Source organism: Lynx canadensis, chromosome D2 (assembly GCF_007474595.2).
Source record: "Lynx canadensis isolate LIC74 chromosome D2, mLynCan4.pri.v2, whole genome shotgun sequence".
NCBI lineage: Eukaryota > Metazoa > Chordata > Mammalia > Carnivora > Felidae > Lynx > Lynx canadensis.
The window spans coordinates 32,911,860-32,935,822 of NC_044313.2; the positions used below are offsets into that span (position 1 = coordinate 32,911,860).

The 23,963-nt window shown below is 43.4% G+C and overlaps 2 protein-coding genes across 3 annotated transcripts in view; one reads left to right on the forward strand and one right to left on the reverse strand.

Moving 5' to 3' along the window:
• Positions 1-5,747, forward strand: part of PDLIM1 (PDZ and LIM domain 1) — a 48,396-nt gene extending 42,649 nt beyond the window's left edge. For both annotated transcript variants that reach the window (XM_030334462.1, XM_030334463.1), the window contains exons 6-7: positions 4,701-4,818; positions 5,232-5,747. In XM_030334462.1, coding sequence (XP_030190322.1) covers positions 4,701-4,818; positions 5,232-5,418 — 305 coding nt within the window. In that variant the 3' untranslated portion in view covers positions 5,419-5,747. The remainder of the gene's footprint in view (positions 1-4,700; positions 4,819-5,231) is intronic.
• A 2,186-nt stretch (positions 5,748-7,933) lies between these two features.
• LOC115526897 (coenzyme Q-binding protein COQ10 homolog B, mitochondrial-like) lies at positions 7,934-23,647 on the reverse strand. The gene is given in 3 exon segments (XM_032595158.1): positions 7,934-7,973; positions 23,032-23,481; positions 23,483-23,647. Coding segments are annotated over 3 exon segments (579 nt in total). The 5' UTR covers positions 23,572-23,647.
• Between the last annotated feature and the right edge of the window lie 316 nt (positions 23,648-23,963).

A 23,963-nucleotide genomic window follows, 5' to 3' on the forward strand; every position in this document is an offset into this window, starting at 1 on the left:
TATAGTTCTTTCCTTCCTGCTATGGTTATTCTTTTGCCTCAAGGAAAATAAAAATTCAGTCTCTCCCATATCTCTTAATTATGTACTTGAATTAAATTTTCACTGAACGAAACACCATAAGTTCTAATTCATACATCCACTGCATTCAGAAGGCTCTTGGGAGGGAGCTCAAATGCCATCTTTTATCTGAGATGAAATGGTCAGAGCTCAGGGAAGTGAGGGCTACTCTCATTCAAGAAGGCTTGGGGTTCAGAAAGCAATGCCGCCCTACCAGCACTGGCGTCCAGGCCCTGCCTGTGACCCGCCTTGAGACCACAGGCAGGTTGTCCATCTCTCCAAGCCCTGGTTTCTGCACACGTCCAGGGAGGCTGATAATGGCTACTTCACAGATGGTCTAAAGCGTCAAGGGAAATGGTGCATGTCAGGTGCCAGGCCCTCCATCAGTGAGGCCCTCGTGGGAGGCTTGGCTGCGGTAGGGTCTGGTGATAAGCCTCCAAAAGATTCGCTGTGGGTCTTCTTATTTTGGGTGAAATTCAGCCTCTGAAGTACGAGAAAGGGTCCTGGGTTTCTCAGACTTCATCTTGCCCTGGATCAGATTCCAAATTTGCAGGGAGAAGGAGGATTTCCTTTTTTTTTTTTTTTTAAACTGTGAACTGCAGCTAACACAAGATGTACTGTCTGAACCATATTGAAGTGTACACGGTGCCATTAGCTGCATCCATCCTGTTGGGTTGCCATCAGCACCACCCATCCACAGAAGCCCGTCTCGTAAAACTGAAGCTTGGAACCCGTTCCGCGCTGCCTCCTCATCGCCCCCTCCCCCAGCCTTTGGACACCACCATTGTACCTTCTGTTTGCGTGAGTCTGACTACTTCAGGCACTTCCTATGAGTGGAATCCTACAGTATTTGTCTTTTGTGACTGGCTTCTCTCACTTAGCATAATGTCCTCAGGGTTCACGTGTGTTGTAGCGGGTGTCAGCATTTCCTTCCTTTTTAAGGCTGAGCTTTCTACGATATGTATGCAGCGAATCTTGTTTATCATCCATCTGTCCACTTAAGAGGACTTGAAATGAGAGGAGACTTGGAAGGAGGCATCAAGGACTGAGAAAGTACAGTGGGCACCAGAGGCTTCAAGATGAGAAAGCTGGAGATTTGCTCAGGAAGTGTCCAGGTGCTAGGTTAAGGACCATGAATTTGGTTCTTTGGAAATGTGGAGCCATGGAAGGTGGTTGAGCAGTGAAGTGGATAGAAAAAAAAAGCTGTGCTTTTACTCAACCCATTTTCACTTTTTTTCCAGAAAGCTTGGACAATGCCAGTTTCACTGGAAGAAGAGAAATTTGGAAATTTTTATAGCTTACCAGAGTCCAAAGGGAGCTAATATTTTTACCGTAAGCTAGTTGAAAAAGACAAAGTGAAATTTCTTTGAGTTTGCAGTGCTGGCTGGATAAGTGAGAGAAGAAGATGGAGCCAGCAGATGGTGCTGCAGGGCTGAACAACCCTGAAGGCTGGCTCTGTCCAGCACACAGCTGCCTCTCCTCCCCCTGTGCTGTTTCTTCCCTTTGCCCCTCCCTCCCTCCTTTCCTTCCTCCCCCCAACTTCCTTCCTTTTTTTTTATTTTTTTAAGTTCTCTCTATACCCAACCTGGGGCTCGAACTCATGACCTTGACATCAAGAGTCCCATGTTCTACTGACCGAGTCAGCAGCAGATGGAATGCATTATGTGAAAAACAGCCCCATTGTGTGAGACCATGACCTCACTGAACTGGTTCCCTGGGCACAGTTTCCCTTCCAAGCCATTGGGGTGCACAGAGACACCGCATGTCCTTCCTTCACAGGGTAGGCGGCAGCCCGGGTGGCTCTAGCACAGGGAGAAGCCTCTTTGGGATGCTTAGAGGTATGAAGCTGGCCACCCAGGCCCTTCTGAGATCCCCAGAGGGAGCCAGGATTAGAGTGACAGGAGGGAGGCTTTGCCTAGGGTACAGAATTTAAGGGAGCACCACAAAAACTCAACAGCCAAGACAAAAATTATACTTTAATGCAATATTTTTTAAAATCACAATTAATGCAGAAAGTATAATAAAGTCAGGACTGTGGCCAAGGAAGGAGGAAGGTTTGGAAAGGCAAAAGGGGACTTTGGACTTAGGATAAGCGAAGTGCCAAAGGCCGCTAATGGGGCAGCACCAAGCCTTCCCAAAGCCTATTTGTAGAGCTTATGGCTGAAAACAGCAGAAACCCTGGAGCCTCCTAACATCTGCCCCTTCTCATGTGTTGCCAGATGGACGTCTGTGTCGATCAGTTCCCGGCACTGATGGGGGAACCCCGAGAGACCATGCCGTCAACACCCATGATGGGGCCTTTAAGACAGGCTGCTTTCAAATATTCCCTCTTGCTGTTCTCTGTAAGGTGACAAAATATCCCAGGCTAGCTGTCAGGCTGCATCAGCCGGCAGTGGGCTGCAGCAGCCAATGCATTTCTTGTTCCTGTTACAGGAGGGCTGCTGGTTGGGCCCGGCCTGGCTCCAGGAGTCCTCCCATCCCAGAGCCCAGCAGGGGGAGGTGTCACTCTCTGGAGCTTGCCATTTTTTAGGGCAGAGGTTGGAAGCTCCAGGGGACAGGACCAAACCACCCAAATGCACCTCATGCTTCTCCCAGAACAGGGCTCACATCTGCTCACATTTCCCTTGGCCGGAGCGAGTCATGTGGCCAAACCTGAGGCCCATGGGGCAGGGCATATACTCCACAGAGAGTGGGGTTTCTCGGTTTGGTGCTGTTGACATTTGGGGCCAGATAAATCCTTGTGGTGGGGCTGTTGTGTGCATTTTAGGACAGTTAGCAGCATCTCTGGCCAGGACCCATTGGATGCCAGAAGCACTGCCCTCCAGTTGTGATGAGCAAAACTGATCCCTAGGGGACAGAATCACCCCCCCGCCCCCCGCCCCAGTAGAGATCTACTGACCTAGATGCACGGTAAGGGTAGGGAGGGTATAGATAATTGTAAACAAAATAAACAGCCTACCATCCCAGCCAATTATAAATGCCCCGTACTTGAATTCCTCTCAATTTTTGGTTCAGAAGCACCAGTCAATATGTGGGGACTCATTTTCTAAAAGGACGAGAGAAACAGGGCCCTCATTTATCAGCTCAGGATTGCCCAGCCTGGCTACAGCTATAGGATGACTCTTACCTCCTCACCTTACATGAGAACCATTTTTTTTTTTTTTTTTGCTCTTGTGTGGTTCTCAAAGTGTGGTTCCTGGACCAGCAGCAGCAGCAGCGAGCTTGTTAAAAATGCAAATTCTTAGGCCCTACCCCAGGCCTACTGACTTAGAAACTCGGCATGGGACTCAGCGAGCTACATTTTAGTGAGTTCTCCAGATCACTCTGATGCACAGTAAAATTTGAGAAGAGCTGCTTTAGTCTGAAGAAGTGGGTTTTAACCAGGGACATATAGAGTAGGATCTCCTGGGGCCCCTGCACCTGGAGATGTTTGGTCAGCAGCTCTGGCTACGAGCCTGGTCTGTGAATTTTAGGAAGTCTCTTCTGGTGCCTGGGATGTTCACAGATGCCTGTTCAGAACCACTGGTGTAGAGATTTCTATGGCTTCTTGGGCCAAAACATGTCAGACTAGGGTGGGGACCAGCGAGCATTTGTCATGGCATTTCACCACTCACTTCTGCGTTTTTATTGAACCTCTGCTATTTGCCAAGCCCAAGGCTAGGCTCTGTGGAATCTTGCCAAGTATGTAAAACAGGGTCATGGTCCACTAATTTGCAGTCCAGTCACAGAGATGTGTAAATAGCTGACGAACGACAATACTGCCAGCCGAATAGATGGCAATAATAGTAATATTAATAGCTTGCCATTGTTAATAGAAGCCACGATAGAGGGCTCTGAAGGCGTGATGAACTGGGCTGCAGTGAGGCACCCATCAACTGGGGGCTTCAATTATCCATCCAGGGCTGACTGCAGGGAGGTTGCTATCTCTGCTCTGTAGCAGGTGGTTTTTATCTGGCTGCTTATAGATAGATGCTCTACTGGAAGGACTTTGTACCACTTGTGAGGTGGGTTTCTTTTTTTTTTTTTTAAGTTTATTTGTTTTGAGAGAGAAAGCACGAGTAGGGAAGGGACAGAGAGAGAGGGAAAGAGAATCCCAAACAGGCTGCGCGCTGACAGCACAGAGCCTGACACAGGGCTCGAACCCACGAACTGTGAGCTCATGACCTGAACTGAGGCCAAGAGTCATGCTTAACCGATTGAGACACCCAGGCGCCCCCTTGTGATGTGGGTTTATTTTGGCATCTAAATACATTGTCTTTTGATTATCAGGTAATGTTGTTATTTACTTATTCCAACTGTGTAAGTCATTTTTAAGTTCCCGTATCAGTATATGCATGCATTTAATCAAAATGAACTATCATTTGTTTCGGGGCTTTGTGCCATGTACTGTGGAAAGGCTTTGTATTTTTTAATTTTTTTGTACCACTGTGGAGGGAAAAATGATCTCCTGTTTTATAGAAAAGGAAATTGGGAGGCCAGAGAGATTAAGTAACTTGCCCAGGGTCACACAGCAGAGTCAGGTCTGTTTGATTGCAGTGCTCAGGAACTTGCTGGAACGTATGTATAAGTGACTCTGAAAGAACTAAATGAAACTTCTGAAGTCCCACCCTTCCTGGCCAACCCAAGTGTTTTCCTCCTTGTAGGGGACCCCAACAAGCCCTCAGGTTTCAGAAGTGTTAAGGCTCCGGTCACCAAAGTGGCTGCATCTATTGGAAACGCCCAGAAGTTGCCCATGTGTGACAAATGCGGCACCGGCATCGTGTGAGTACCTGCCTTCCCCGGGTGTGGGAGGCCCTGCAGATTGGGTAAAGCAAGAAAATGCGGCAGGTGCCAGACGTTGTGCATTTTGGGTGTGATGGGGAGAAAGTCCCGCCTGGAAAATGGAACAGAGAGGCCAAGGAGGCCTTGGTCCAGAGCCAGGTGTATAGGTTTCCCTTGGCCACGGACCCCTCACAGTGTGAACGTGTAAACCCAGGAAGCGGTGCTCTGTCGGAGCGGGAGGGTTTCCAGAGGAATGTCTGAGACCCCAGGAATGAGCAGCTGCTTTATGAGTGGAGGCCTGTTCTGAGGCCCTGACCTGCCCTCTGATGGGCCTCGGGGAAGGACGCCCCAGCCGCAGTGCCTCCTTCAGGTGCCTGTCACTAACGGAGCCCTGTCCTGCCTCCCTCCTGCAGCGGTGTGTTTGTGAAGCTGCGGGACCGTCACCGCCACCCTGAGTGCTACGTGTGCACTGACTGTGGCACCAACCTGAAACAGAAGGGCCACTTCTTTGTGGAGGATCAGATCTACTGTGAAAAGCACGCCCGGGAGCGGGTCACACCCCCTGAGGGCTACGACGTGGTCACCGTGTTCCCCAAGTGAACCCGCAGACCTGCACCTGTCGCGACTTGTCCTCTCGCTGCCCTGGCCCTCTCCTCCCCTCCGAGTTCTTGCCAACTTTGGTGTTATCCCTGCTCGTTAAACACCACGTCTGCCTGCCTCTGCTAACTGACTCGCTGGCCCTGTGACACCTGCTTGTACGATTAACAGGAGGCTGTTTCGTTCGGTGGCCCCCTTGCCAGCATCCCGGGCTCTTCTCTTCACCTCGGTTCATCTCTGCCGCAAATGGACATCAGCCAAATTGGAACCAAACCAAATTTAATATGTGTGACGTTGATTTTGTTTTTACTCAATAAATTTATAGACACCGAGGCGGTGTGGCGTTCTCTATCATTTGACCATGTGCTCTGTTTCCTGTCTGAAGCCAGATGGGATTTCCGAGGCCTCTCTCCTCTTATTTTGGGCTTTCCCAAAACAAATCTCTGACATTTGCAGGCCTTTTGCCTCCAGGTGTGAGAAATTTGACATCTGAATGAGCCATACTCTCACCTTTCTTGGAAGCTTGCTCCAAATTCTCTTTCTCTGATGCTATAAGATCAACCTCGTTATGTTGTAATGAAATGATGTTTTCTTTTATATGTGACTGTTCTGGGACTTATCTGAGGAAATGAATGCTTCTCAAATAATAGATGGAGAGCTTTACCAGTTGACCTTGAATATTCCCTGAGTCCCTCTCCAGCTGGTTGCTGCCACTAAGCCCCTCTCCTTTGTTTGGGGTTTTTTTAGTGCTTATTTATTTTTGAAAGAGAGAGAGAGACAGAGGATGAGTGGGGGAGGGGCAGAGAGAGAGGAAGACAGAATTCGAAGCAGGCTCCAGGCTCCGTGCTGTCGGCACAGAGCCCAAAGTGGGGCTCGGACCCACGAACTGTGAGATCGTGACCTGAGCCGAAGTTGGACACTCAACTGACTGAGCCACCCATGTGCCCCAAGCCCCCCTCCTTTCTGGAGGGACGCAAACTCAGGATAGATCTCACGTAGGTGTTAAACTCAGGCACCTCTTGGTAGTCTGTGGAATTTGAATGGCTGGTAGACAAGTTTCAGCAGCTGCAGCCTGCGAAGGGCCTGGGACTGGTGGTGGTCCTGCCATCAGGTAAGTCTCAGATGCTCAGAGTCGCTAGGTGAGGGTGAAGGGAAATAGACTGAGGTAATGATGATAAGTTACCAACTTCGGTGGCAGGGGCTGTTTATCCCACTGACCTTCCCTAAGCTTCCTGCAGGGAAGGCTGGCCCATCAGAACCTGGGAGGGGCGGCCTCGAGGAGTCGCATGAAGATTTCTCCGAAGCTGACAGTGTCACATCACTTGGATACCCCTTCAGAACCCGAGGACTTGGTCCCCGAGTTGCCATCAGAGGGCCACGTCCATCAGCTGAAGAACGCTCCCTTTCCCAGGTGGTCCAGTGCCTGGAGAGGCAGGCATATCCGGGCCCCGAGCCCTGGACAGCTTTGAAGGGGTCCGCCAAGACCTCCCTCTAGGCCGTACGTAGCCAACTTCTCCCCCCGCCTCCCCTCCCCAGGTCTTGGTCCCAAGGGCACCCCTCATAAACTTTCCTTACACTGATCCCCGGGTCACAGTTTACTTCCTGGGAAAACACTTCTGACAACCATGACAGAAACTTTGGATTTTTTTTTTTCTGAGGTGGGATTTATTTGGAGAGTTTTTTTCACAGGGACGTACCTTAAACTGACTTACCCGTTTAAATGGTTGATTTGCATTCCATGTCAAAAACTCACCATAGTGGGCAGAAGTGTAAACAGACCAGGTAGGAGGCTACTGCCCCGGTCCAGGTAAGGAATGGAAAGACTGGGGGTGGGAGTGGTGGGAAGTCACTGGATTCGAGACAGATTTTACTTTATTTATTTTCATTTTATTTTAGAGAGGGAGAGGGGCAGAGGGAAAGAGCATCTTAAGCAGGCTCCACACTCAGCACGGAGCCTGAGATGGGGCTTGATCCCACAACCCTGGGATCATGACCTGAGCTGAAATCAAGAGTCAGACACTCAACCCAGCTGAGCCACCCAGGCGCCCCTGAGACAGATTTTAAATGTAGAGCAGACTGAGTCAGGCTGTTCTCCTCCTGCCAGACGCCAAAGAGCTTCTCCCCCCATAATGGGCCACTAAGGCAGACTTTTTTTTCAGCTCTGCGGACCCCGTTGTTCTATGCCCAGAGCTCGGAATGGCAGGAGAAAGGAGTGTGGCAGGTGTGGCCTGGTGTCCCCAGTCCCTTGGGCATGAGCTGAAGGTTGGCTCCCTCACCTGCTTCCCTCTTCTACCCCCAAGAGCCCTGGTCTAGAGGAAAGAGTAACATCTAGAAAGTACATCAGGTATAACGGTCCCTTCCATTGATGGCACTTTCCATATTACAAAATGCATTTATATTTGTTGCTCTGCGAGCATCACAAACCATACCAATGGGCAATTTCATAGGTGGGGAACCAGGGACTTGGTGCAAATGAGAAATAGAACGTATAGGGTCATGAGAAAACACGTGCAGTGGGTTACAGGGAACGCTGTGGTTTCTGCTCTGTGGGCGAGTGCCTGTGGTCAGGGTCTGAGAGCATCAGGGGATTTGTTGTAGTGGTTAGGTCGTGGCTGACTGCCCTCCTCCCTCTAAATATTCTCTTGATGCCATGTCACTGAATCAATTTGAAAAGAAGTAAAGCATTTCTGTCCAATGGGACTAAGCCAACAAGGAACTGAATTGCCAAAACTGTTTGGCAGAAGACACACGTTGCATTGAAGCAGCAGCCGCTTCTGGTGACAAATATACCTCGAAACCTTGGCAAACCATCTGTTGAATTTAAGAGAGGGTTTACTGCATTGTGATTACCTGTGTATATCCTGAGATCTGTGTCTAATATTTACCAGAGAGGAACGCATGGTGAATTATTTCTGACTTCTGACACATAACGAATTTCCATACGCTCTTCCCAGATTGAAGCATTGTCCTCTCGGCAACCTTGGCATAGGCCAAGAATCTGAGGTTTATGAGATGGTACGGAGAAGCAGGAGCTAGAAAAATAGTCCACCCCATTCCAAGCTTCTGCAGAAAATCCTGGAGTATGAGGAGAAAGGTGACCCGTTTTGCATGCCGTCGGAGGCTGTTGGTCAAGGCCGGGCGTGTGGATCAGTCATTGCTGAAAGACAGGTGCGCAGAGCCTAGCGGCGGGAGGAAAGAGCACAGTGTGGGCCATTAAACACCGTTAATAAAATAATCTAACTGTGCCTTCGTGCCTTGGTCTGTGTTACAGAAGCTGCAGATCTGGCTGTTTCCTGTCCCGTGTGCACTGTATGGCCGAGGGCTGGGTAAATTATCTTGTGGTGGGATTTTGTCGGTTTGTCCCTCAGCCCCCCTTGATTTGATGTGAGCCCATAGATCCCAGTCCTACAGTGACTGGTGGGCGCAAGTAGGCAAAGGCCAAGGGCAACGGACAGACCGAAGCAAAATGAGCCACCAACAGAATGAACCCGTGCAGCTGAGGAAATGGCATTTTATTTTTGCGCCCAAGTGTGTTTGGCAGGTTGGAATCCTGCTTTTACGCAAGGCTTTCTCCTCTTCTCTCCACGTGGGTGAGACCTCCCCGCTGAGAGGGATCTGAGTACCTGGTGACTCTGCTGGGGAGGGACCTGCCTCAGCCAGACTTCCAGTCCCCTGGGCTCCTCCCATGCTGGAAGGGACTGAGATTTTTTTCCCAGGGTGACCGGGTCTAATCCTCCTAGCTGTGGAACTTAGCCAAGTTACTCACCCTTCTTGAAGTAGCGACCCTGCGTCATTTTCTCCTCTGTTTTCCATCAGTCTGTTTTCTTTTTGGTTTCTGTTTGACTTCTGTAGTAATCTTTATTATTTCCCTCTTCCTCTTTGCCTTAGGGTAGTTTGACCTTCTTTTTCTCATTATTTCATGGTGGACATTTAGAACATTGGTTTGACACTTTTTTTTCTAATGTAAGCTTTTAATGGTGTGTATTTCCCTGTAAGTACTCCTTCTGCTGCAGGCCACAAATTTGATACACTACCGCGTTTTCATTTTCGTTCATTTCAAAGTAGTTTCCAATTTCTCCTGGGATTTCTTCTCTGACCCCTGGAATATTTAGAAGCATTGCGCTTAGTATCTATTTAAAAAAATTTTTTTTTAATGTTTATTCTTGAGAGATAGAGACAGAATGTGAGCAGGCGAGAGGCAGAGAGAGAGGGAGACACAAAATCCGAAGCAGGCTCCAGGCTCTGAGTTGTCAGCACAGAGCCCGACGTGGGGCTTGAACTCACAAACCGCGAGATCATGACCTGAGCTGAAGTCGGACACTTAACTGACTGAGCCACCTAGACGCCCCATCGTTGTCCTTAATATCTAAATATTTGGTGGTTTTCCAGCTATCTTTCTGTTATTGATGTCTAATTCAATTCCACTGTGAGTTGGAATTAAATTTTCAGTTTCTTTTGTAGCCCAGATCATAGTCTAGACTGGTGAACATTCTATATGTACTTGAAGAGAATGTATATTCTGCTATTTAGGATGGAGTGTTTTATAAACTAAATTAGGTCAAGCTAGTTAATAGTTTCAAGGTAATTAGGCTCATGTCTTCTATCTTCTTACTGAGATTTTCTGTCTACTTGTTCAATCATTTAGTGAGAGTGGACACTTGAAATCTCTAGCTATAACATATGAATTCATCTAGTTCTATTGGTTTGGTTTTATATCTTTTAAAGTTTTTATTTAAGTAATCTCCACACCCGGCATGGGGCTTGAACTCATGACTCTGAGATCTAGAGTCGCATGCTTTTCTGACTGAGCAAGCCAGGCACTCCTGGTTTTATATCGTTTTTTTTTATTATTGATTTTTTAAATGATTATTTATTTTTGAAGGAGGGAGAGAGAGAGAGAGAGAGCGCGAGAGCGAGCGTGTGCACGGAATCCCAAGCAGGCTTCGTGCTGTCAGTGCAGAGCCCAACATGGTGCTTGATCCCACAAACTGAAATCATGACCTGAGCCAAAGTCAAGAGTGGGAGGGACTCTTAACTGACTGAGCCACCCAGGCACCCTGGTGTTATATCTTTTAAAGCTCTGCTTTAGGTACATATACATTTAAGGTTCTTATATTTTGTAATGAGATAACTCCTTTGTGATTATGAAATGAACATCTTTATCTCTGGTAATATTCCCTGTTCTGAAATCTACTTGGATATTAAGCGAGCCATCCCAGCTTTCTTTGATCCGTGTTTGAATATTACATCTTTTTCCATCCTTTTAATTTTTCTGTGTCTATATATCTAGAGTTGGTTTTCTTTAGAAAGCATTTGTTTGAGTCTTGCTTTTTTGCTCAGCCTGCCAATCTCTACCTTTTGGTTTTGACCATTTTTATTTCATTTAATTTTTTATGTCATTGGGTAAATGTCTGTCATCTTGCTATTGGTTTTCTCATAGTTTTGTTCTTTATTTTCTTTTTTACCTACATCCTTTTGGATCAGTTATTTCTTATGGTTCCATTTGATCTCAATTATTTATTAGCTCTATTTTTGTGTGTTGTTTTTTAGTGGTTTACAATTTATATCACCAACTTAATGTTCAAGTAATAATATACTATATCAAGCATAGTATAAAAACCTTACAATCAAAGTACTGGGTGGCTCAGTCAGTTAAGTGTCTGACTTTAGCTCAGGTCATGATCTCACAGTTCATGGGTTTGAGCCCTGCATTGGGCTCTGTGCTGGCAGGTCAAAGCCTGGAGCCTGCTTTGGATTCTGTGTCTCCCTCTCTCTGTGCCCCTCCCCCACTTATGTTCCCTCTCTCCCTCTTTCTCTCTCTCTCAAAAGTAAATAAACATTAAAAAAAAAACCTTATAATAGCATATTTCCAATTCCTGTCTCCCATCTTTTACATTTTTTCATGTATTTTATTTCTACACATGTTTAAACCCAACAGTAGTCTTTAAAAAAGATATGAAAATTACTCTATAATTTTCTAAATAATTTTATTTAAGTAATTCCCACATTACCTTTCCAGTGGTCTTCATTCCTTCCTATATATCCATGCTTTCCTCTGGGAGCATTTTCCTTCAGCATGAATAATTTATTTTAGTCATAATCTTAATCAGTGTGGTCTGCCATGGTGAATTTACTTCATTTGGAATGTCTGAAAATCTTTTTATGTAGCCATTTTTATTGAGGCATATTTTCAATATGTAATTTTATGTAATTAAAAAAAATCTATTATGAATTGATTATAAACACCAAAATGATATATGAGTATAAGGAATGATTGTTGTCTCTAATTATAGTTTTTTCTCTCAGCCTCTTTCTGAGTTCCAGTATAGAGAATTATTTTACATGTGTAGTAGAAGTTTCACCTCCATTGCAGGGACCATGTAATATTTATCTTTATGATCCCAAAGCCTCGTGCAGGACGTGGCATAGGTATAAGTGTGCTCAGTGAGGTTTTTTTTATCTGTCTGTCTGTCTGTTTGTTTGTTTGTTTATATGGGGGGGGGAGGGAGAGGGGGAGTAGGGGAGGGGGCAGAGAGAGAGGGAGAATCCAAAGCAGGCTCCAGGCTCCGAGCTGTCAGCACAGAGCCCAGCGCGGGGCTCAAACTCATGAGCCATGAGATCATGACCTGAGCTGAAGTCGGATACTTAACTAACTGAGCCACCTAGGTGCCCGAGTTGTTTTTTTTTTTTTTTTTTTTTTAATTAGGTAGATGAGGCCTCCTCTATTAAGCTTACTTTCCCTTCTTTCATCCATTCTATCTAGGAAAGCCATAATAAGTTATTTAACAATACTGCTGATTCAAATAGTTTTATTTTGGAGAGACTAAAGAAATGACAAGAATCGTGGACACTAACAATCACTGGAACTTCTTTGATTCTTTCTGGTCAAAATGGAACAGAACAAATGTGAACTAGGTTATAAGGCTCATCATTTTATTCTTTCTGGAGGCATTTAGGTGATTGGGCAAACACTACTATTTGGCAAGCATTTACAACAGCATGTACTATGTGTGTGGACCTACACTAAGCATCATGGGGGACTTTCAATCTTGTAAGGTTAGAGAATGATAAAACATGATCCCTGTTTGGTGAGTGGTAAAGGTGGAACTGAAGAAAGGCAGAACATACATACTCTTATGTCTTGGATGAAAGAATTATAACTTTTAAGGAGCAGCATATGCAAAATACTGTGCTCTAAAGTGAAGCTATAATTGATGATTAAACATAGTGCACTTAAAAGAAGTGATGGCGTAAGTTGGCCATGAAGGATGGGGAAGGGAATTCCGTATATGGTGAGGACATGCCCAACTTTAGACAAGTGGATTGGCAAGGAGACTGGGTAGAGGGAGCAGAGGACTTTAAGTGGTTTAGTAAAAATGGGCTTTGGCCTGATAAGGAATTGGAGTTTGGTATGTATGGAGTGATCTGAATACTGAGTTAGCAATTTTTTATTTGATTCGGTGGAAATTTGAGCAAGAACAGGGATGTGCTTGCAGGTGATATTTGAGGGAAATTATGCAGGAGTTCCCTGGAGTGTTTTGAAATACAGTGAGGGGGTAGTTCAAGGGCCTGCTGGAGGTCTCTAATTTCTAGACCTAGTATCTGAGAGTCTGGATAATCATCATAGCCATGGAAATGCAGAGAAGATCACATGAAGATTGGGGCCCCTGTGTGGCTCAGTCGGTTGAGCATCTGAATTGTGATTTTGGCTCAGGTCTTTGTCTCGGTTCGTGAGATGGAGTCCCACATTGGGCTCTGCACTGACAGTGCAAAGTCTTCTTAGGATCCTCTCTCTCTGCCCCTTCCCTGATCATGTGCATGCATGCATGCATGCTCATGCTCTCTCTTTCTCAAAATGGGTACATTAAAAAAAAAAAAAAAAAAGATTACATGAAGATTGTCTCTCTGCGTTCTCATGGATCTAGGAAGATAATCAGTTGGGCAAGTCCAAAGAAGCAAAAGGAGAAGAAAAACATTAAAAAGAAGGAATGGGGCGCCTTTGTGGCTCAGTTGGTTGAGCATCCAACTTCAGCTCAGGTCATCATCTCATGGTTTGTGAATTCAAACCCTGCATCAGGCTCACTGCTGTCAGTGCAGAGCCTGCTCTGGAAACTCTGTCTCTGTCTCTCTAAAAAATAAATAAACATTTTTTAAAAAAGAAGGAATAGATCAGATTGAGTGAGGAAGGTAGACACCTGGGTGGCCTTTGGATGGGCTAAGAGGATTTGCTGGTGAGTCATAACTAAAGAGAGCAATTTAGAAGGAAGGAGATGATGGTGAGAGAAATTTCAGTAATGGAAGATCTTCTCTTTGAGAAGTTAAACCAAAGTGGGAAAGATCTGGGTGACAGATTTAAATAGTGGTTGGGTCAAGTGGAAAAAGTACATGGGAAGGGAATAAAGATACTTATTGATACATAAGTGTGAGTGCAAAGTTTTCACCGAAATGGGACAGGGAAGATTCTAGAACACATGGAAGAGAGGTACTCCCAGAAAGAAAAGGACATTTCTTCCTCTGAAATTATAATTGGTTTAATCATCTATTTTCTGTTACACTGGGTGGATTGGAGAAATTGGTTAGCGGGCAGGACCTAGGACCCTAAATGGGTAGAGTCTAGAAGGTCAAAAATAATGACATTCAAATAATTTTCTGTGGAATTTGGTCTGAACAACCAATTTCATGGGATCTGGATGAGGTGCAGTGATTTGGATCAAGTAGCTGATTTAAGGAGCTGTAAGGAGAAGCAAATTCCTTTCAGTATCTGTCCTTTTTTTCTGTCCCTTAGGAATGGTTCTTAACCTTTTGGAGGCCATAGTTCTTTCTGGGAAGAATTCACTTGTATGCACCACTTGCTTTTTTTGCCCATTTTGATGGGCGTTATGGATGCTGTAAAGCCTCTTCATTACTCCCAGGATGAGGAGGGCTCCAAGTCCTCTGGTGTCTGAATTATCAGTAGCTATTGCCCCAGTACTGTATTTAAATATAACTTCATTGTTCTGGGCAACGTTATTTTATTTTGATTCTAGCATAATTTTGATAGGCCAGGTATGAGAACCACTGAATCCCCTGATGCACTTGAACAGATGGGTATATCCAGGGAAAACTTGCACTATTGTTTCTTTATATTGGGATATATGTTGGGCAATTATTTTGTCAAGTAATTGCATCTAATAACTCCTAGGGAGTGCTAAATGCTAAAAAACTTACCTATGACAACCTGATAATGATTCTATCTGACTTGTGATGAAATAGAAATAATGAACCTTATCCTGAGATGTGGACTCTTTCTTCTGTCGAAACATCCTAAGAGCACAGGTTTGATAACAAGAAAGGTGAATTTGGGGATAGATTAGAATAGAATTATAGAAGTTGGAAAGGCATGGATAGTATTCACTTTCTTTTTTTTTTTAATTTTTAAAAAGTTTTTATTTATCTATTTTGAGAGAGAGAGAGAGAGGGAGAGAAGGAGAACGCAAGCAGGGGAGGGGCAGAGAGAGAGGGAGAAAGAGAATCCCAAGCAGGCTCCACATTGCCAACGCAGAGCCCAACATGGGGCTTGAACCCACAAACCGTGAGATCACGACCTGAGCTGAGATGAAGAGTCAGATGGTTAACCGACTGAGCCATCCAGGCGCCCCACCTTGATTCTTTTTCTTAAAAAGTTTTTAAGTTGATGTGCCCACGGCTATCTTCTGTTCAAATTGCCTGGCAGGACTGAAGAGAGGAGATAACCCAAAGGGGAGAATGATAGGGAAAACTGAAGGGCGGAGTGGACAGTAGGAGACGTGATCATTCTCTGAACAATGCAGAATCCCAGCTTCATAGCTGTGGTTTGGGCACAACCAACTTGAGTTGTCTAAGGTGTTTTGTTTTTTTTTCTTTTTTTTTTTTTATTTTTTAAAAAATTTTTTTTTCAACGTTTATTTATTTTTGGGACAGAGAGAGACAGAGCATGAACGGGGGAGGGGCAGAGAGAGAGGGAGACACAGAATCGGAAACAGGCTCCAGGCTCTGAGCCATCAGCCCAGAGCCCGACGCGGGGCTCGAACTCACGGACCGCGAGATCGTGACCTGGCTGAAGTCGGACGCTTAACCGACTGCGCCACCCAGGCGCCCCTGTTTTTTTTTTCTTAAGAGGTGGCTACTTCATTGATCAGTGTGCATTTTTTTCAAAATTCATTCTTCATAGCGAAGATGTCCAGAGTAGTGTTCCAATGTTGCAGTTGCGAAAATGGATACTCCACTTTCTATTACTGAAGAATGAAATAAGTTCTGGAATTCTGTGTGAAATTGTCTCAGATGGTTTTACAGTCTGAGAAGCATTCTAAAAAGTTAGCTTCAGGAGAAGAGAACCTGCTATGACAAAAGATGTAGCTGAAGGAAACCTACTATCCAAGAAAGCTATGTCCAGAAAAGTAGTGAGTACAGAGTGAGAATATCTGAGTCAATCTTTTGTTTTCTCCCCCCTCAATATGTACTTATTTTTGAAAGAGAGCAAGAGAGAGCGGGGGAGGGGCAGAGAGAGAGAGTGCGAGAATCCCAAGGAGGCTCTGATGCTGACAGCACAGATGATACTGACATGGGGCTCAGTCCCATGAACCGCGAGATCATGACCTGAGCTGAAATCATGAGTCAGATAGTCAACCAACTGAGCCACCCAGGCGCCCCTGTCCCCTCAAATTTTTAGGCGCACAATACAGTATTGTTGCACAGCTATCTCTAGAACTTTACATCTTACGTGATTGAAACTCTTCATCCATTGAATAGCAACTTCCTATTTCCTCTTCTGTCAAGCCCCAGGCAAAAACCATTCTGCTCTGTTTCTATGAGTTTGACTATTTTAGATGTTTCGTTTAAGTTGAATCATGTGGTATTTGTCCTTCTGTGACTGCTTTACCTCACTTAGCAAGGGCAGGCAGCAGGAGTCAGTCCAACGAAGGGCTCACTGGCTTGCAGTGGCCCTAGCTGTTGGTGTGCCCCCTCCACGGCTGCACACTCTCTCACCAGGTGTGCACACTGCAATGATGGTTGATGGTGAGGATGAGGCCAGGCGTGCACAGCTGGAGGGGCTGGCTATAGGTGCACATGGTGCTACAGGCTGGTGACAAGACAGAGCCTGATCTGGACCCACAAGCAGCTTCAGAGGCCCTGGCCTCCCAGCATGTGCCCCCATGGCTCCATGCTCTGCTGAGGGAGGAGGAGGAGGAAGAGAGTTCTAAAGATTGCAAAGGGACGGGTGGCTGGGTCGCTCAGTCGGTTGAGCGTCTGACTCTTGATTTGGCTCAGGTCATGATTCCAGGCTCAACACTAGGAGCATGGGGCCTGCTTAAGATCCTCACTCCCTCTGTCCCCCATGAGAGCACATGCATGCGTGCTTTCTCGCTCTTTAAAAAAGTAAATAAAGGGGCGCCTGGGTGGCTCAGTCGGTTAAGCGTCTGACTTCGGCTCAGGTCACGATCTCACGGTCCGTGAGTTCGAGCCCCACGTCGGGCTCTGGGCTGATGGCTCACAGCCTGGAGCCTGCTTCCGATTCTGTGTCTCCCTCTCTCTCTGCCCCTCCCCCGTTCATGCTCTGTCTCTCTCTGTCTCAAAAATAAATAAAATAAACATTAAAAAAAAAAAATTAAAAAAAAAAAAAAAGTAAATAAAGATTGCAAAGAGACAAACTTTTCTGAACCTCCCTTTTTATTTACCCACTGTGAAACTGTCAACTCACTATTTCAACAGACTGTTTGACGTCCAAGTGATTCTGCAAGATGCTCACTCAACAAATGTTTGTAGGATGTAATTTAGTTGAAATACTTTCCATTATAGAGTTCATAAGTCATACGGTTGACCACTGAACAACACCAGGGGATCCTCCTGACCTCAGAGGAAAGCTCTCAGTTTTCCCCCATTGAGGATGATATTAGCTGTGGGCTTTTCATAAATGGCTTTTATGATGTTTATGTTCCTTCTATCCCGACTTTCTCAAGGGTTTTTTTATTAAGAAAGGATGCTGAATTTTGTCAAATGCTTTTTCTGCATCGATTGGCAGGATCATACAGTTCCTTTCTTTTCTTAATGTGATCTATCATATTGATTGATTTGCGAATGTTGAACCAGCCCTGCAGCCCAGGAACGAATCCCACTTGATCGTGGTGAATAATTCTTTTTATATGCTGTTGAATTCGATTTGCTAGTATCTTGTTGAGAATTTTTGCATCCATATTCATCAGGGATATTGGCCTGTAGTTCTCTTTTTTTGCTGGGTCTCTGTCTGGTTTGGGAATCAAAGTAATGCTGGCTTCATAGAATGAGTCTGGAAGTTTTCCTTCCCTTTCTATTTCTTGGAATAGCTTGAGAAGGATAGGTATTATCTCTGCTTTAAATGTCTGGTAGAATTCCCCAGGGAGGCCATCTGGTCCTGGACTCTTATTTGTTGGGAGATTTTTGATAACTGATTCAATTTCTTCGCTGGTTATGGGTCTGTTCAAGTTTTCTATTTCTTCCTCTTTGAGTTTTGGAAGTGTGTGGGTGCTTAGGAATTTGTCCATTTCTTCCAGGTTGTCTAGTTTGTTGGCATATAATTTTTCATAGTATTCCCTAATAATTGCTTGTATTTCTGAGGGATTTTTTTGTAATAATTTCATTTTCATTCATGATTTTATCTATTTGGGTCATCTCCCTTTTCTTTTTGAGAAGCCTGGCTAGAGGTTTATCAATTTTGTTTAGTTTTTCAAAAAACCAACTCTTGGTTTCATTGATCTCCCCTACAGTTTTTTTAGATTCTATATTGTTTATTTCTGCTCTTGACTTTATTATTTCTCTTCTTCTGCTTTGGGGTGTCTTTGCTCCTCTGCTTCTATTTCCTTTAGGTGTGCTGTTAGATGTTGTATTTGAGATTTTTCTTGTTTCTTGAGATAGGCCTGGATTGTAATAAGATATACAGCTTTTGATGCAAAAGGAAGATCCAGAAAATTATCATTGAATCTACTATGGGTTATTTCTTTTCCCTCTATTTCTGGAAAAACAAGCTTCTTTTATAATCCAAATTCATGTAACATCTTTTTCTGAAACTGAATTAAAATACTCATTTTGTGCTTGAAAAAAAAAGTTTTCTTTTGCACAATATTTTTGTATCCCGCCTTCTCCCTTTTCTTGGATACATTTTTTTTTAAGTTTGTTTATTTTGAGAGACAGTGAGCACAAGCAGGGAAGGAGCAGAGAGAGAGGAAGAGAGAGGATCTCAAGCAGGCTCCACACTATCAGCACAGAGCCTGACGCAAGGCTCAGTCCCACAAACCATGAGATCATGACCTGAGCAGAAATCAAGAGTCAGATACTTAACTGGCTGAGCCACTGAGGTGCCCCTCTTGGATACATTTTTATTTTGTTGGAGTTTTTCTCAATCATTTTGGAAATGGTTTCAAGGTTATAAAATGTCTGAATGTTTACATGTTCAAAAATGCCTGTATTTTGACCTCATATTTGAATCCTATTTTGGCATACACTCATAATTTTGAAAATCATTTCCTATTGAACCTTTGAATGCCTTACTCCACTGTAGTCTGTCATGTAAAAGCATCGTATATGGGAAGCTTTAAACTGATCTTTATTCTTTATAACTTCCTTTTCCTCTCCAGGATTTTTTACGTTTTGTCTTTGTTTTGTTTTGTTTCTTGATGTTCCAAGGTCTCACAAGATTGTGGGAGTGTCGGTCTTTTTACTTTAATCTTTCTTCAAACTTGGTGTGGATCCTTTGCATTTTTCATCAGTTTAGGAAATTTTTCTTCAATTTCCTTTGCTTATTTTTCCATTTAAGTATTTTTTTCTCTCTCCTTGAAACTGCTATCATAAATTCATTGGAACTTCTAGAACTATTGTCCATACCATTTAACTTTGTTTGTAGTTTTCATTATTATTACTTTATACTCTATTCTTGGGAAACCTTTGGTTTCCCAATGTCTTCCTGCTAAATAAATTGAAATACAGCTAAATTTAGTTTATTACTCAGCACGTTTGTTCATTTAAAAAATGTTTTCGGTCAGAAAAACTAAAAGGTGACTGACAGAATGGGAGAAAATATTTGCAAATGAATGTCAGATAAAGGGTCAGTATCCAAAATCTATAAAGAATTTACCAAACTCAACACCCGAAAAACAAATACTCCAGTGAAGAAATGGGCAAAAGACATGAATAGACTCTTTTCCAAAGAAGACATCCAGGTGGCTTACAGACACATGAAAAAATGCTCAACATCACTCATCATCGGGGAAACACAAATCAAAACCACACTGAGATACCACCTCACACCTGTCAGAATGGCTAAAATGAACAACTCAGGCAACAACAGATGTTGACGAGGATGTGGAGAAAGGAGAACCCTCTTGCACTGTTGGTGGAAATGCAAACTGGTGCTGCCACTCTGGAAAACAATATGGAGGCTCCTCCAAAAGTTAAAAATAGAACTACCCTACGACCAGTAACTGCACTACTAGGTATTTAGCCAAAGGATACAGGAGTGGTGATTTGAAGGAGCACATGCACCTTAATGTTTATAGCAGCACTATCAACAATAGCCAAAAAATGGAAAGAGCCGAAATGTCTATCAACAATAAATGGATAAAGAAGATGTGGTACATATATATAATATATGGAATATTACTTGGCAATCGAAAAGAATGAAATCTTGCCATTTGCAACAACGTGGATGCTAAGTGAAATTAGAAAAAGACCAATATGTGATTTTACTCATATATGGAATTTAAGAAACAAAACAGATGAACAAAAGGAAGGGAAGCAAAAATAAGATTAAAACAGAGAGGGAGACAACCATAAAAGACTCTTACATTCAGAGAACAAACTGAAGGATGCTGAAGGGTGTTGGGTGGAGAGATGGGCTAAATAGGTGGTGGGCATTAAGGAGGACACTTGTTGGGATGGCACTGGGTGTTATATGTAAGTGATGAATCACTAAATTCTATTCCTGAAATCATTATTACACTATATGTTAACTAACCTAGATTTAAATAAAAATAAAACATGCTTTTGGGGCATGTTAAGTGTCTGACGCTTGATTTGGGCCCAGGGCATGATGTCACCGTCATGAAATAGAGCCCTGCATCAGGCTCTGTGCTGGGCATGGACCCTGCTTACAATTCTCTCTCCATCTTCCCTCTGCCCCTCTTCCTGCTTGTGCATGCTCCTGCTCTCGCTCTCGCTCTCTCTTAAAAAAAGGTTTTGTAATCGTATTGTTAATTACCAAGAACTTTTTCTAATAACGTGTTCTTTTTAAATGGCTAAATATATCTTATGATGTTTTACTTATTTTAACCATTTTTGTTTTCTCAAGGTTAACTTCTTCAGGGATTAGTATTCTTATTTTTTTTTAAGTTTTATTTATTTTGAGAGAGAGAGAGAGAGAGAGAGAGAGAGAGAGAGAGAGAATGCAAGTGGGAGTGGGAGAGAGAATCCCAAGCAGGCTCTGCACTGTCAGGGCAGAACCTGAAACATAGCCCAAACCCATGAACCCTGAGATTATTACCTGAGCCAAAGTTGGACACTTAACCAACTGGGCCACCCAGCCACCCCTAACGTTCTTGTTTTTTTGTTGGTTTTTTTTTTTAGCTGTACAAAAAATAAATTAACTTTATTAAGTTACTATTTCAGTCCTTAGACATTGATTTGTTTATAAAAATATCAGTTTGAAATACATTATTGAAAGTGAATACACACAATAAATGGAAAACAGGGATGCATGGTGCTGGAGACATATCAACCAACTCATCTTCATGTGTTGCCCACTGTTGTAGACAAAATTTGACACATAATCAGCATTATTGAAAGAGCAGTCAAAGTACCTGGGAGAGAGGTGCAAACTATAAGAAAAATATATTAAAGCTCTGGACCACTCACCAAAAAAATATTCACTGTTTAACCTGGGAGTTAATCTCACTATATATAGCACTGAATAAACTACTACCCATAAGAACAATTTAAAAATAAGAAAAGTGCCAAGGAACCCTCATTAACAGTATTTTTAAGTTTCTACTTTAAATATCTGATGATTACTTGAATATCCTAAGCCATGAGGCAGGCCCTATGACAATAAGTTATAAATAGTCTGAATTTAATAACTTAAAGGTGATAATGGTTAATATAATACATACTGTGTGGGGAACTCAACTAACCTCTTTCAGGTAAGGTCATAATTAAAAGGCTTAAGTCTACAGTTTCAATTTCTGCTTAAGAGTGATGATATCCCATTATTGTAAATATGCTAATATGCACATTACTTGCATGAATTACACTTGAATGAATTCTGTATACACGTGGTTCCATATTCCAAATGCAAATTCTCAGCGGTGTAGGCTTAAAATCAAAGCTGGGTTTAACAAATGCTTTCTAACTTCTGAAAGCAAATGATAAAAGCACTGCCTAAAAGTGAATAAACTAAGGTTACAAAACCAATCCTTTTTTCCCCTTTATGTGTGATGAACTTCATGAAGCTTTAATTCCAAGGTATATTTGTTTCTGGACCATACAGCTTACGTGATTTTCTTTTTTCTTTTCTTTTCTTTTTTTTTTTAAGAATTAGATTTTTTTAACTTTATTTTTGACTTTTTAAAATGTACACCCAAATTAGTTACCATATAGTGAAGCAGTGACTTCAGGAGTAGATTCCTTAATGTCCCTTACCCATTTAGCCCATCCCCCTCCCACAACCCCTCTAGCAACCCTCAGTTCTCCATATTTATGAGTCTTTTCTGTTTTGTCCCCCTCCCTGTTTTTATATTATTTTTGTTTCCCTTCCCTTATGTTCATCTGTTTTGTCTCTTAAAGTACTCATATGAGTGAAGTCATATGATTTTTGTCTTTCTCTGACTAATTTCACTTAGCATAATACCCTCCAGTACCATCCACGTAATTGCAAATGGCAACATTTCATTCTTTTTGATTGCTGAGTAATACTCCATTGTATATATATACCACATTTTCTTTATCCATTTATTCCATTCATTCCATCCATTCATCTATCCATGGATATTTGGGCTCTTTCCATACTTTGGCTATTGTTGATAGTGCTGCTATAAACATGGGGGTGAATGTGTCCCTTCGAAACAGCATACCTGTATCCCTTGGATAAATGCCTAGTAGTGCAATTGCTGGGTCGTAGGGTAGTTCTATTTTTAGTTTTTTGAAGAACCCCCATACTATTTTCCAGAGTGGCTGCACCAGCTTGCATTCCCACCAACAATGCAAAAGAGATCCTCTTTCTCCGCATCCTCGCCAACATCTGTTGTTGCCTGAGTTGTTAATGTTAGCCATTCTGACACGTGTGAGGTGGTATCTCATTGTGGTTTTGATTTGTATTTCCCTGATGATGAGCGAGTGATGTTGAGCATTTTTTCATGTGTCGGTTGGCCATCTGGATGTCTTTTTTGGAGAAGTGTCTATTCATGTCTTTTGCCCGCTTCTTCACGGGATTATTTGTTTTTTGGGTGTTGAGTTTGATAAGTTCTTTGTAGATTTTGGATACTAACCCTTTATCTGATATGTCATTTGCAAATATCTTCTCCTATTCTGTTGGTTGCCTTTTAGTTTTGCTGATTGTTTCCTTCACTGTGCAGAAGCTTTTTATTTTGATGAGGTCCCAGACATGCTCCTCTTTCAAAGGCAGCTACCATCTGCTTTACAACTTCATCGAAAAATGATGTGGCAAGCTGAGAGTACAGAAGGGAGCGGAATTCAGAAGAAATTGAAAAATCCAAGGTACAAGTTCTTGGGTAGCCAGGAAGACCAGGGCTAAAATGCCAAATAGCCTTCAAATGATTGAAAAGCTTCCCATCAGTATAGGATGCCTTTACCAAATGTGGTTTCACCAAGGTTCCTACTGATGTATAGCGCTCCAACACAGGTGGAAACCCAATTTCCAATTGTGTTTTGCAGTATCCGGTTCTCTTTGATATTACATCTGATTTTTTACGCCAAGGAACAAAATGCTTGTAGTCTTCCATTCCTGATACCACATCATACATTTTCTGCATAGAATATCCTATAATTCTCCTCTCTGAATATTCTTTTGTTTATTAATGGTGCAACAATTTTGAAGAAAGTTTTTGCATATATCTCCTTAAGCAAAACTGAGGTATGTAGTGGAAGAGTTCTGCTCATCAGTATACCACAGGAAGCTAAATATCTGACGTTCCAGGTAGGGCCCCTGCGCTGGAGCCAGGGTTCCAGCCGCTGCCGTTGACTTTGGACGGCATCCCAAAACCACCTTTCTCAGGGCCCCCTGACAGGCCCCAGCTTCCATGATATTCTCACTCTCATGTTCTCATTTCTTTTTTTTTTTTTTTTTCAACGTTTATTTATTTTTGGGACAGAGAGAGACAGAGCATGAACGGGGGAGGGGCAGAGAGAGAGGGAGACACAGAATCGGAAACAGGCTCCAGGCTCCGAGCCATCAGCCCAGAGCCTGACGCGGGGCTCGAACTCGCGGACCGCGACATCGTGACCTGGCTGAAGTCGGACGCTTAACCGACTGCGCCACCCAGGCGCCCCTC